Raw genomic sequence first — 13,406 nt, forward strand, 5'->3', positions numbered from 1 at the left:
AAAAATTATAGGGGGATAAGTCTGTTGAGTGTACCTGGTAAAGTGTATGGTAGAGTTATAATTGAAAGAATTAAGAGTAAGACGGAGAATAGGATAGCAGATGAACAAGGAGGCTTTAGGAAAGGTAGGGGGTGTGTGGACCAGGTGTTTACAGTGAAACATATAAGTGAACAGTATTTAGATAAGGCTAAAGAGGTCTTTGTGGCATTTATGGATTTGGAAAAGGCGTATGACAGGGTGGATAGGGGGACAATGTGGCAGATGTTGCAAGTGTATGGTGTAGGAGGTAGGTTACTGAAAGCAGTGAAGAGTTTTTACGAGGATAGTGAGGCTCAAGTTAGAGTATGTAGGAAAGAGGGAATTTTTTTCCCAGTAAAAGTAGGCCTTAGACAAGGATGTGTGATGTCACCGTGGTTGTTTAATATATTTATAGATGGGGTTGTAAGAGAAGTAAATGCGAGGGTCTTGGCAAGAGGCGTGGAGTTAGAAGATAAAGAATCACACACAAAGTGGGAGTTGTCACAGCTGCTCTTTGCTGATGACACTGTGCTTTTGGGAGATTCTGAAGAGAAGCTGCAGAGATTGGTGGATGAATTTGGTAGGGTGTGCAAAAGAAGAAAATTAAAGGTGAATACAGGAAAGAGTAAGGTTATGAGGATAACAAAAAGATTAGGTGATGAAAGATTGAATATCAGATTGGAGGGAGAGAGTATGGAGGAGGTGAACGTATTCAGATATTTGGGAGTGGACGTGTCAGCGGATGGGTCTATGAAAGATGAGGTGAATCATAGAATTGATGAGGGAAAAAGAGTGAGTGGTGCACTTAGGAGTCTGTGGAGAAAAGAACTTTGTCCTTGGAGGCAAAGAGGGGAATGTATGAGAGTATAGTTTTACCAACGCTCTTATATGGGTGTGAAGCGTGGGTGATGAATGTTGCAGCGAGGAGAAGGCTGGAGGCAGTGGAGATGTCATGTCTGAGGGCAATGTGTGGTGTGAATATAATGCAGAGAATTCGTAGTTTGGAAGTTAGGAGGAGGTGCGGGATTACCAAAACTGTTGTCCAGAGGGCTGAGGAAGGGTTGTTGAGGTGGTTCGGACATGTAGAGAGAATGGAGCGAAACAGAATGACTTCAAGAGTGTATCAGTCTGTAGTGGAAGGAAGGCGGGGTAGGGGTCGGCCTAGGAAGGGTTGGAGGGAGGGGGTAAAGGAGGTTTTGTGTGCGAGGGGCTTGGACTTCCAGCAGGCATGCGTGAGCGTGTTTGATAGGAGTGAATGGAGACAAATGGTTTTTAATACTTGACGTGCTGCACTCTGAAGGAGGGGTGTTAATGTTGCAGTTTAAAAACTGTAGTGTAAAGCACCCTTCTGGCAAGACAGTGATGGAGTGAATGATGGTGAAAGTTTTTCTTTTTCGGGCCACCCTGCCTTGGTGGGAATCGGCCAGTGTGATAATAAATATTATATATATATATATATATATATATATATATATATATATATATATATATATATATATATATATATATATATATAAACAAACAAAAAATGATATGAAGTGAATGGAGGTACCACCTTTAAGCTGGGGACCCACAGCTTCAGAGAAGAGAAAAAAGCTACTTAAGGGAAATCTCAGGTTTCTCCCCGGAGCTATTTGAGTATTTTCTCCTGCCACTCCCTGTATTCTGTGTTTGCGAAATTTATTTGAAAACAAAATACATTATTGAAGACACATTGGGAAGGAGAACAACATACATGGCATCACTGTATGCTTTTTGTTTAGAGAATTACCTCGGGTTCCCTCAAAGAAATTGTCTTATTTCCCTGGAATTCATTGTTTGTAACAGAAATAAACACAGCTCACTGACTGCGACTAGAATTTTTCTTGATTTGGATTTTTGTTTAGTATTAATTATTCAAGATTCTCGAACTTTTTCACCCTGGAATCAAAATGAGAGAGAGAGAGAGAGATAGAGGAGAAGAATAGGCGGAGATGGGCAAACGGGATGGAGAAGGGAAAGCAAACATAAGAACAATCTTAGTTTTCGCGTCAGTAAGTATGGAAAGTAAATACGAGAGTTACTTATGCCTTTGTATTTCTGGCAAGATAGATGTTGAATGAGCGAATGTACGTTTCTTTAGGGCGTCATCCAGTTGTTTCAGGGTAAGGTACTGATGAATTTAGAAAGGTTTTGTTTATACTATGGCCCAGATCTTGACCTGCCGGGCTGTGATGCTACCTGCAGGTATCACTAACAGTCTGAGTGATCATACCATCTACCAGGAGGTTTGATCTCGACGGGACCACGAGGGTGATAACTCCCGGAATCGACTACAGGTGGGTAGGCTACAGGTAGCAGCAACAGTAGTAGTAGCAGCAGCAGCAGTAATAACAGGAGCAGCAGCAGCAACAACATCGTTGACCAAGTATAACATGTTAGTGACAGTGTTGTTTTCCTCCCAAGTGAAGGTTGCGGAGCGTGTGATGGTGTGGGCAACAGGCGCCCCCCGTGAGAGGCGGGCTGGGGCACACACCCCCTGCGGCTGCTCCCCGCCTCGTGACCCTACACCACCTGCCAAGTGATGAACCGCTGGCCGGAGGGGCTCTACCAGAGCGTCCTCGGCGTTGATGGCCCCTCACACAACATCAGACGCAACCGCTTGCGGGCACTCAATGGCGCTGTACCCGCTGCCTTCGGCAGTCATCCGACTCCTACAGACCCAGACCGAGAGAACACTGATGACTCCGGGATGGGCGCCGACCTGGAGGGTGAAGACCGCGAGGGCGGGGCCAAAATGGCTAGTGACGATGACGAGGAAGAGGACGAGGACGAGGAGGAGGAGGAGGAGGAGGAGGAACCCAAGACTAGGAGGACTAGCAGTGCTGGCACCGAACGGCAACGCCGACCCTCTTACACCTGCTACCATGGGGCACCGCTGCCTCGTGGAGCGGCACCCAGGGTGGCACGGAGGGCCCGACCCCGCCCTCTTCGTAATCTAGACATGCTGCAACTGGCCGCCGGGGCCACTGTCATGCTGGCACCCCTCACTCCAGAGCTTCTCAGGTAACTTACACTCAAACCAGCCTGCCACAGGCACTGGTCAGGCATCATGTGGAGCATGCGGTACTGCGGGCTTACACTACACAAAGTTATGGTCTCACATTGCAGAATTAGTTCAGGGATTATTACGGTACTATCCTTTTTTTTAGCAGTTAATGTAGAAATATTTCCGCTTTTTATTGACCCATTGACTATCATGTTTAAGTATGACACTGGCAGTATGACACTGGCCCACAGGTTAATGTGGTGCTATAAGGATCCTGAGGTTAATGAGGCAGCCCACGGGTATATGCAGTACTTTACTAACGATGCTTCTGATTGGCACTGCACTTTGCTAATATAGGAAACTTTTGCTACCTTTTAATTATCATGGGTAAATAAACTGCTTACTAACATGGCATGTTTGCATGATGAAGTCCGGGAGTGAACCACATGTGAGAAGCAACACAAAATTGATTATGGTGTGCTGTACAGACCCATGTGTAACACGTAAGACATTTAATAAACGGATTATGTGTCGCACATGTGCAACACTTAGGGGAATTTCTCCATATTGATATGACTAGTATTGATAACGGAATTACATCACTCGGCAATCGACCGTCATCCGAGCAAAATAAACTATAGAAACATGTGATATTCCAACGATGAAGAGAAGCTCCTTTATAATACCCTAGTGTTCAGTTTGTACAACTTTTTGCTCTGGATAGACATACTCAGGGTCACATCCCCATTGAAACAGTCTATAAATAATCTTTGATCTTGTGTGCTTCTCTTCTCATATATAACAGCAGTTCTGACACTTTTAGTCCTACTCTTATAAATCGAGATTATTTATATAATATGGATTATAACTATACAAATATCCAGTAGTTGTTAACACTTGTGTATTTTCCTGTAGTCTCGAACTGCTAAAAGACTTTGATTCTCCTTATTTTTTTTTTTGTTTACTTTCTTTGCTGCTTTTTTATCTTCTGTTCTTTTTCACCCAATACTTCATGCGCTTCTAGTTCTATATTAATTTTTTTTCTTATGCTTACCACTACCCCTCTGTATTCAGCTAATGCCTTTTGCGCTAATTACATGCTCAGCTAATGTTTTATGCGTTAGCTCTGTGTTCAGCTAATGCTTGGTGCTCTAGTTCTGTGTTCAGCTAATGCTTGGTGCTCTAGTTCTGTGTTCAGCTAATGCTTGGTGCACTAGTTCATCTAATGCTTGGTGCTCTAGTTCAGCTAATGCTTGGTGCTCTAGTTCTGTGTTCAGCTAATGCTTGGTGCTCTAGTTCAGCTAATGCTTTGTGCTCTAGTTGTGTGTTCAGCTACTGCTTGGTGCGCTAGTTATATATTAAGCTACTGCTTGGTGCTTTAGTTTTGTATTCCGCTGGGATTATTATGGTATCCAAAAGATGGGTACATGATTGTTTTTATATATCTGTTGTAATGCATTTTTATTCATCATAATGGTAAGTTCTGTTACGTAGATTGTACTGCTTACTGTATATTACATAATATAATATTTGTTTAATCATTAACTGATAATACTTCTAATTTAAATGTTTCGTTTTATGTTCCATGGATTGTTTTATTAACGTGTTTATTTCTCTCCCTTTGTACCAGTGGAATATAACAGTAACTGCTGAACATCAGTTGTACCAGTGGAATATAACAGTAACTGCTGAACATCAGTTGTACCAGTGGAATATAACAGTAACTGCTGAACATCAGTTGTACCAGTGGAATATAACAGTAACTGCTGAACATCAGTTGTACCAGTGGAATATAACAGTAACTGCTGAACATCAGTTGTACCAGTGGAATATGACAATAACTGCTGAACATCTGTTGTACCATTGAAATACAACTAACTGCTGAACCTCAGTTGTACCAGTGGAATGTAACAGTAACTGGTGAACATCAATTGTACCAGTGGAATATAACAGTAACTGCTGAACATCAGTTGTACCAGTGGAATATAACAGTAACTACTGAACATCAGTTGTACCAGTGGAATATGACAATAACTGCTGAACATTGTTGTACCATTGAAATACAACTAACTGCTGAACCTCAGTTGTACCAGTGGAATATAACAGTAACTGGTGAACATCAATTGTACCAGTGGAATATAACAGTAACTGCTGAACATCAGTTGTACCAGTGGAGTATAACAGTAACTACTGAACATCAGTTGTACCAATGGAATATAACAGTAACTGGTGAACATCAGTTGTACCAGTGGAATATAACAGTAACTGCTGAACGTCAGTTGTACCAGTGGAATATAACAGTAACTGGTGAACATCAGTTGTACCAGTGGAATATAACAGTAACTGCTGAACATCAGTTGTACCAGTGGAATATAACAGTAACTGCTGAACATCAGTTGTGCCAGTGGAATATAACAGTAACTGCTGAACATCAGTTGTACCAGTGGAATATGACAATAACTGCTGAACATCTGTTGTACCATTGAAATACAACTAACTGCTGAACCTCAGTTGTACCAGTGGAATATAACAGTAACTGCTGAACATCAGTTGTGCCAGTGGAATATAACAGTAACTGCTGAACATCAGTTGTACCAGTGGAATATGACAATAACTGCTGAACATCTGTTGTACCATTGAAATACAACTAACTGCTGAACCTCAGTTGTACCAGTGGAATATAACAGTAACTGGTGAACATCAGTTGTACCAGTGGAATATAACAGTAACTGCTGAACATCAGTTGTACCAGTGGAATTAACAGTAACTGCTGAACATCAGTTGTACCAGTGGAATTAACAGTAACTGCTGAACATCAGTTGTACCAGTGGAATATAACAGTAACTGCTGAACATCAGTTGTACCAGTGGAATTAACAGTAACTGCTGAACATCAGTTGTACCAGTGGAATATAACAGTAACTGCTGAACATCAGTTGTACCAGTGGAATATAACAGTAACTGCTGAACATCAGTTGTGCCAGTGGAATATAACAGTAACTACTGAACATCAGTTGTACCAGTGGAATATAACAGTAACTGCTGAACATCAGTTGTACCAGTGGAATATAACAGTAACTGCTGAACATCAGTTGTACCAGTGGAGTATAACAGTAACTACTGAACACCAGTCGTACCATTGGAGTATAACAGTAACTACTGAACATCACTTGTACCAGTGGAATATGACAATAACTGCTGAACATCCTTTGTACCATTGGAATATGACAACTGAACATCTGTTGTACCATTGAAATACAACTAACTGCTGAACCTCAGTTGTACCAATGGAATATAACAGTAACTGGTGAACATCAATTGTACCAGTGGAATATAACAGTAACTGCTGAACACCAGTTGTACCAGTGGAATATAACAGTAACTGCTGAACATCACTTGTACCAGTGGAGTATAACAGTAACTACTGAACATCAGTTGTACCAGTGGAATATAACAGTAACTGGTGAACATCAGTTGTACCAGTGGAATATAACAGTAACTACTGAACATCATTTGTATCAGTGAAATATAACAGTAACTACTGAACATCAGTTGTCCCAGTGGAATATAACAGTAACTGCTGAACATCAGTTGTACCAGTGGAATATAACAGTAACTACTGAACATCATTTGTACCAGTGAAATATAACAGTAACTACTGAACATCAGTTGTACCAGTGGAATATAACAGTAACTGCTGAACATCAGTTGTACCAGTGGAATATAACAGTAACTGCTGAACATCAGTTGTACCAGTGGAATATGACAATAACTGCTGAACATCAGTTGTACCAGTGGAATATAACAGTAACTACTGAACATCATTTGTACCAGTGAAATATAACAGTAACTACTGAACATCAGTTGTACCAGTGGAATATAACAGTAACTGCTGAACATCAGTTGTACCAGTGGAATATAACAGTAACTGCTGAACATTAGTTGTACCAGTGGAGTATAACAGTAACTACTGAACACCAGTTGTACCATTGGAGTATAACAGTAACTACTGAACATCAGGTTGTTGTCTACTTTGTGAATGAGGACGTCGAGGAAAGGTAGCTTGTCATTGGACTCTTCTAGTGTAAACTGGATCACCGGTTCAACTGCGTTGAGCCTTGCCTGAAGATTCCGTACATCAAAACGTTTGGGAGTTATTACGAGGACGTCGTCCACGTAACGTAACCAAGTGACGCTTGAAGGGATGATGTTGGCGAAGTGTTCGGACTCTAGGTGTTCCATGTATAAGTTGGCTAGAACACTTCGCCAACATCATCCCTTCAAGCGTCACTTGGTTACGTTACGTGGACGACGTCTTCAGGCAAGGCTCAACGCAGTTGAACCGGCGATCCTGTTTACACTAGAAGAAGAGTCCAGTCCAATGACAAGCTACCTTTCCTCGACGTCCTCATTCACAAAGTAGACAACAACCTAAGATTTCAAGTTTATCGGAAACCTACCAATAAAAATGATCTCACACACTTCTATTCCAGTCAAGATACCAAGACCAAAAGAGGCATCATGATCGGGTTTTTCCTAAGAGCATACCGAATTTGTAGTCCTGAGTTTCTTGACGAGGAATGTACATACATTCACCAAACATTCACTGAGTTACATTTTCCTTCCTTTTTCATCAAAGACTGCAAGAAAAGAGCTCTTCAGATCCTTAATTCTCCATGCACCAACACCACTCCCAACAAAGTTATAATTCTTCCCAACAGCCAGGTTGCACAGAACGTTTCTAAAGTACTTTCACAAGCTAACACCAGAGTCGCCATCGCCTCTAGCACTTCAATAAAGGATCTAACCAGGACAAAATCAAAGCACCACGAACCAGTCAACGCAGGAGTTTACATTATACCCTGTGGAGGCTGTGACAAGATTTACGTAGGTGAAACAGCAATAAACCTCGACACCCGCTTCAATGAACACATTTACGCAGGTAGGAACGATAACTTGAACAACGCCTGTGTACAACACCGAAATTCCACCAATCATCTCATGAAATTCACAGACGCCCAATTAGTGATCAAAGAAACTAATTTCCGCAGACGCAAGTGCCTCGAATCAGCATTGATCGCTGTTTCGAATACAATTAAACAAAACAACGGCAGCTTCACCATCTCTGAAGTCTTAGCAAGAATCCTCCTGAAAACAGTAAACCCTGCCATCACATAGTCTCTCCTGTTATACTACACAAAGCACATTACAGAGAGTGAACACTGAAACAGACTGCCTCTATCCAGTCTATATTTGTTCAACCTATTTTTATGTTACCCAAGTAATAGCTTTTATATCCTTCTACTCACGTACGAATTAATTGCTCTACCATATTGTATTACTACTACTACTACTACTAGTATTGCACCTACTACTATATATACTCTGTGTCATGTACTGTAATGGCACTAGTATTGCACCTCACTCTGTGAGCCTATATATAACCTGAACTCTACCAGTGTCCTATGTCATTGTACCAGTGGAATATAACAGTACTACTGGCTATAACAGTAACTAACAGTTGCCAGTGTAATATAACAGTAATTGAAAATCATGTCACATTAGTTGCACTTGTGTCCTTTTACTTTACATACTGTCGGTAATTCTACCAACTTTATTATAACAGTAACTGCTGAAAATCAGTTGTACCAGTGGAATATAACAGTAACTACTGAACATCAGTTGTACCAGTGGAATATAGCAGTAACTACTGAAAATCAGTTGTACCAGTGGAATATAACAGTAACTACTGAACATCAGTTGTACCAGTGGAATATAACAGTAACTGCTGAAAATCAGTTGTACCAGTGGAATATAACAGTAACTGCTGAACAACAGTTGTACCAGTGGAATATAACAGTAACTGCTGAACATCAGTTGTACCAGTGGAATATAACAGTAACTACTGAACATCAGTTGTACCAGTGGAATATAACAGTAACTGCTGAACAACAGTTGTACCAGTGTAATATAACAGTAACTGCTGAAAATCAGTTGTACTAGTGGAATATAACAGTAACTACTGAACATCAGTTGTACCAGTGGAATATAACAGTAACTACTGAACATCAGTTGTACCAGTGGAATATAACAGTAACTACTGAACATCAGTTGTACCAGTGGAATATAACAGTAACTACTGAACATCAGTTGTACCAGTGGAATATAACAGTAACTACTGAACATAGTATCACATGTAATGCAGTACTTCAAAATTAAGTAACTTTATATACAGAATTTCTCGGGAAGATACGTAATTATGAGGATATTGTCTGATGAGAAGCTGGTTACCTTAGATGATGAAAAACACTCTCACTACAGCAGCCATTGGTACCAACACCTGCTTCAGCATGAAAGAATAGTAGTCCCAATCTTGCTCACACACACACACACAAACGCATGTGCGCGCATACGTACGCACATTACGTGTTCATACATGTGAGCGTGTGGCGGCCATGGTAAGCGAACATTGCTAGTCTCAGCTTAGAGCAAGAAATAAGTATTTTTGTAATTTTATTGTGAAAGGAACAGAGAAATATGTGAGTGGCGTCTCAAACAATGCAAACGCCAATTTCTTAAGTAAAACAAAATGTGAAAAGAAACATCTATGTTCAATTGTAGATGAATGGTTCAGAGAACCGACATGTTGCTGAATTAGACACATGTGCAACTCTTGGGTGTCTTTATTGAGGAAACGTTTCGCCACACAGTGGCTTCATCAGTCCATACAAAGGAGAAACTTGAAGAACAGGAGGAGAATGAGGTAATCAGTCCCTCAGCCTTGAGTCGATGTGGTCAGTCCATCAATCAATCTATTCAAGATTGATTGACTGACCACATCGACTCAAAGCTGAGGGACTGACTACCTCATTCTCCTCCTGTTCTTCAAGTTTCTCCTTTGTATGGACTGATGAAGCCACTGTGTGGCGAAACGTTTCCTCAATAAAGATACCCAAGAGTTGCACATGTGTCTAATTCAGCAACATCTATATTCAAATTTATTTTTGGAAGAAACGGTTGTAGGTACATTGTTGAGACACAGTCTGAAGGCGCTAGCTGGTAAGACACGTTATAATTATTATAATCATGGGGGAGCGCTAAAACTGTAGGATTATATAGCCCATGTGGGGGGGGGTTGGAAGGTATTCAGACTCAATTCAGGGAAACGGAGCACAGATCCAATTCCCTGGATCAAGAGCCCCTCGCCAGCACCAAGGAACCTCCTTGAGGGGGGTAAGACACAGAAGTTATGAAGTGGAGGAGAAAGTAACAATACTTAAGTTATGAAGTGGAGGAGAAAGTAACAATACTTAAGTCATGAAGTGGAGGAGAAAGTAACAATACTTAAGTCATGAAGTGGAGGAGAAAGTAACAATACTTAAGTCATGAAGTGGAGGAGAAAGTAACATTAGGTAAGGCTGGAAGGACAGGAGAGAATCATTGAAAAAGTTATGGCTCCCCATCACCCAGAGTCCCCCATCCTCCCCAGCAACCAGGCTCCCCCATCATCCACCACATCACCTAGTCTCTCCCATCATCCACCCACCACCCAGGCTCCCCCATCACCCAGGCTCACCCATCATCCACCCTACCACCCTGGCTCCCCGTCATCCACCTTATCACCAGGCTTCCCAGCATCCACCCCATCACTGTTGCTTCACCAGCATCCACCCCATCACTTGCTGCACCAACATCCACCCCATCACTGGTGCTGCACCAGAATCCACCCAATCACTGGTGCTGCCCCAGCATCCATCCCCTCACTAGTGCTGCCCCAGCATCCACCCCCTCACTAGTGCTGCCCCAGCATCCACCCCCTCAGTAGTGCTGCCCCAGCATCCACTCCCTCACTAGTGCTGCCCCAGCATCCACTCCCTCACTAGTGCTGCCCCAGCATCCACCCCCTCACTAGTGCTGCCCCAGCATCCACCCCATCGCTGGTGCTGGACCGGCTTCCTTCCCCTCACTGGTGCTGCCCCAGCATCCTCCCCCTCACTGGTGCTGCCCCAGCATCCTTCCCCTTACTGGTGCTGCCCCATCATCCACCCCCTCACTGGTGCTGCCCCAGCATCCGCCCCCTCACTGGTGCTGCCCCAGCATCCTTCCCCTTACTGGTGCTGCCCCATCATCCACCCCCTCACTGGTGCTGCCCCAGGATCCGCCCCCTCACTGGTGCTGCCCCAGCTTCATGTGTTGCATCTCGTCAGTGGTGTAGGTGTTCATCAGACACCTTCACCTGGAGGCTGGAGGCCCCAGCCTCCTAGATTGCTTCTGCCACTCACCGCACTTGATAACAGCTGCAAATTAAATGTAATTAATGGTATAGGCTGGGTTGGGTCCGGAGGGCGGGGGGTTGGTTGCCTTGATCAGGCACCGTAAGTGGTAGGTGGCTGTGTAGAGGTTGTGGTGATGGGCTCTTCATCCAGAAAAGTGGAGCTGCTCTCGCTTTCCTTGCATGAAATCTGACTTTCAGTCCCTATGGCCTGTATTAAACACATTGAAAAAATATCCCTGTATTTCATGCCGCAGTTCCCAGTACGCCAGTATACGCGGAAGTAATATTGCAGAGTGCGGCGTAAGTTTCTATTTCAGTTAAATATTAACGGTGATTATCTGAAGCTAATCAGGAAAGGTATTCATAAGTTTTGTTACGGAAAGAAATATCACAATTTCTTCTAAGAAAATGGCATATTAGGACACACACACAGAGTCTAAAACTGTTTCAAGCTTTTCGCTAAGACGCACCAGTGTTGCAGCAAAGCTGAAGAGGCAGGCTGTTGTTTTAAGTTTCTCACAATTTGCATCATCAGTTATTACCGCTGAAGTGTGAAGCCAGTCTGGCGAGGCTCTCTGGACTTATCTCATGAAAATTATTATCTCAATTTTCCCCAGTTTTTTTCGCAAGACAAAAGGAAAATTGGTACTTACACAGGACCAGATCAATCCACATTTTCTCCGTTAGATTTACGAGCGTCGAAGGTTTAAGTAAGCATGGATGTAGGTAATTAAGTTTTATTTAAACTGTGGGTATACTTGAAGAGGGTTTCGGGGGTCAACGCGCCCGCGGCTCGGTCTGAGACCAGGCCTCGTGGTGGGTCAGGGTCTGATTAACCAGGCTGTTACTGCTGGCTACACGCAAACTGACGTACGAACCACAGCCCGGCTGGTCAGGGTACAAAACATATATATATATATATATATATATATATATATATATATATATATATATATATATTTACAATGGTATTTCCGTCACAGAGTTGTTATGTGTACACAAAAATAGATTATGTAGATTTAACTTAGGATAACAAAGTAAAGCCAAACATTGATTTATTTCTGATCAGAAGATATACAGTTATTAATTTAATTAATAATACTTTTTTCTATATTTTTTTCCGAGTATCAGATTCTACGAATAAAGATGCATCCGAATACAGAGGACAAAGTTATACAAAAAAAAAAAAATGCGTCGTTCTGAATATAGTGATATTTGCCAATATTAGGACTTTTTTTCTCGTTTTTTTTTTTCCGAATACTGGACTTTACGAATAAAGCTGATCGAATAAGGCTTCGTGTTATATCTGAAATAAAAACCTTCGAGATGCATAATAATAATAATAATAATAATTTAATAATCATGAGTTATTGCATAAGCAGGTCATTCCGAAATTGAAGGATCACTTGATGTTAGTGGAGAAACACAGTCGAGGCAGGAAGTTTATAGGACGTTTTTAATATTTATCCCCTCAAGGGAGGTTCCTTGATGCTGGTGAAGGGCTCTGGATCTAGGGAATTGGATCTGTGCTCCAGTTGAGCCTGAATGCCTTTCATTACCCCTCCTCAGGTTCTCTGCAGTTCGTACGGGTTTAGCGCTCCCCATAATAATACATTTGATTACGTTTAAAATATATTTTGTATTTAACAGTGTAAATGTTATATAAAAAATATTCATAAAGTATTAATCAGAGATTGTTCATGGTTGCGTGTAGGGTAATTTGTACAAAAATGTGATAAATTTTACATAGGACAGACCGGGGAAAAGTTGGATTTTTATCAATTAAAGAAATACATCAGTGCTTGGCTAGGATTTAAATGTTTTGTGTATTTATGTAAAAAATAATAATATTGTTGATTTATTTTCACCAGGACTGAACAATCCATGTAAGTTCAACATTTTTCCAACAGCAGTAATAATAATATTTTTTTTTTCAACAAACCGGCCGAATCCCACCAAGGCAGGGTGACCTATAAAGAAAACGAAAGTTTTTCTTTATAAATTTAGTAATGTATACAGGAGAAAGTGTTACTAGACCTTTCCTCCCAGCATTGTAGTCGCCTCCTACGACACGCATGGTTTACGG

General features: G+C 41.7%; 1 protein-coding gene across 4 annotated transcripts in view; it reads left to right on the forward strand.

Annotated features, from left to right (window-relative positions):
* Window positions 1-13,406, forward strand: part of LOC128694641 (diacylglycerol kinase zeta) — an 881,430-nt gene that overhangs the window by 307,755 nt on the left and 560,269 nt on the right. For 2 of the 4 annotated variants that reach the window (XM_070095876.1, XM_070095874.1), the window contains one exon: window positions 2,464-3,063. In XM_070095876.1, the coding sequence (XP_069951977.1) occupies window positions 2,582-3,063 (482 nt within the window). In that variant the 5' untranslated portion in view covers window positions 2,464-2,581. The remainder of the gene's footprint in view (window positions 1-2,463; window positions 3,064-13,406) is intronic. The other 2 variants (XM_070095875.1, XM_070095877.1) reach the window with 1 other exon arrangement.

Source organism: Cherax quadricarinatus, chromosome 51 (assembly GCF_038502225.1).
Source record: "Cherax quadricarinatus isolate ZL_2023a chromosome 51, ASM3850222v1, whole genome shotgun sequence".
Classification (NCBI taxonomy): Eukaryota; Metazoa; Arthropoda; class Malacostraca; order Decapoda; family Parastacidae; genus Cherax; species Cherax quadricarinatus.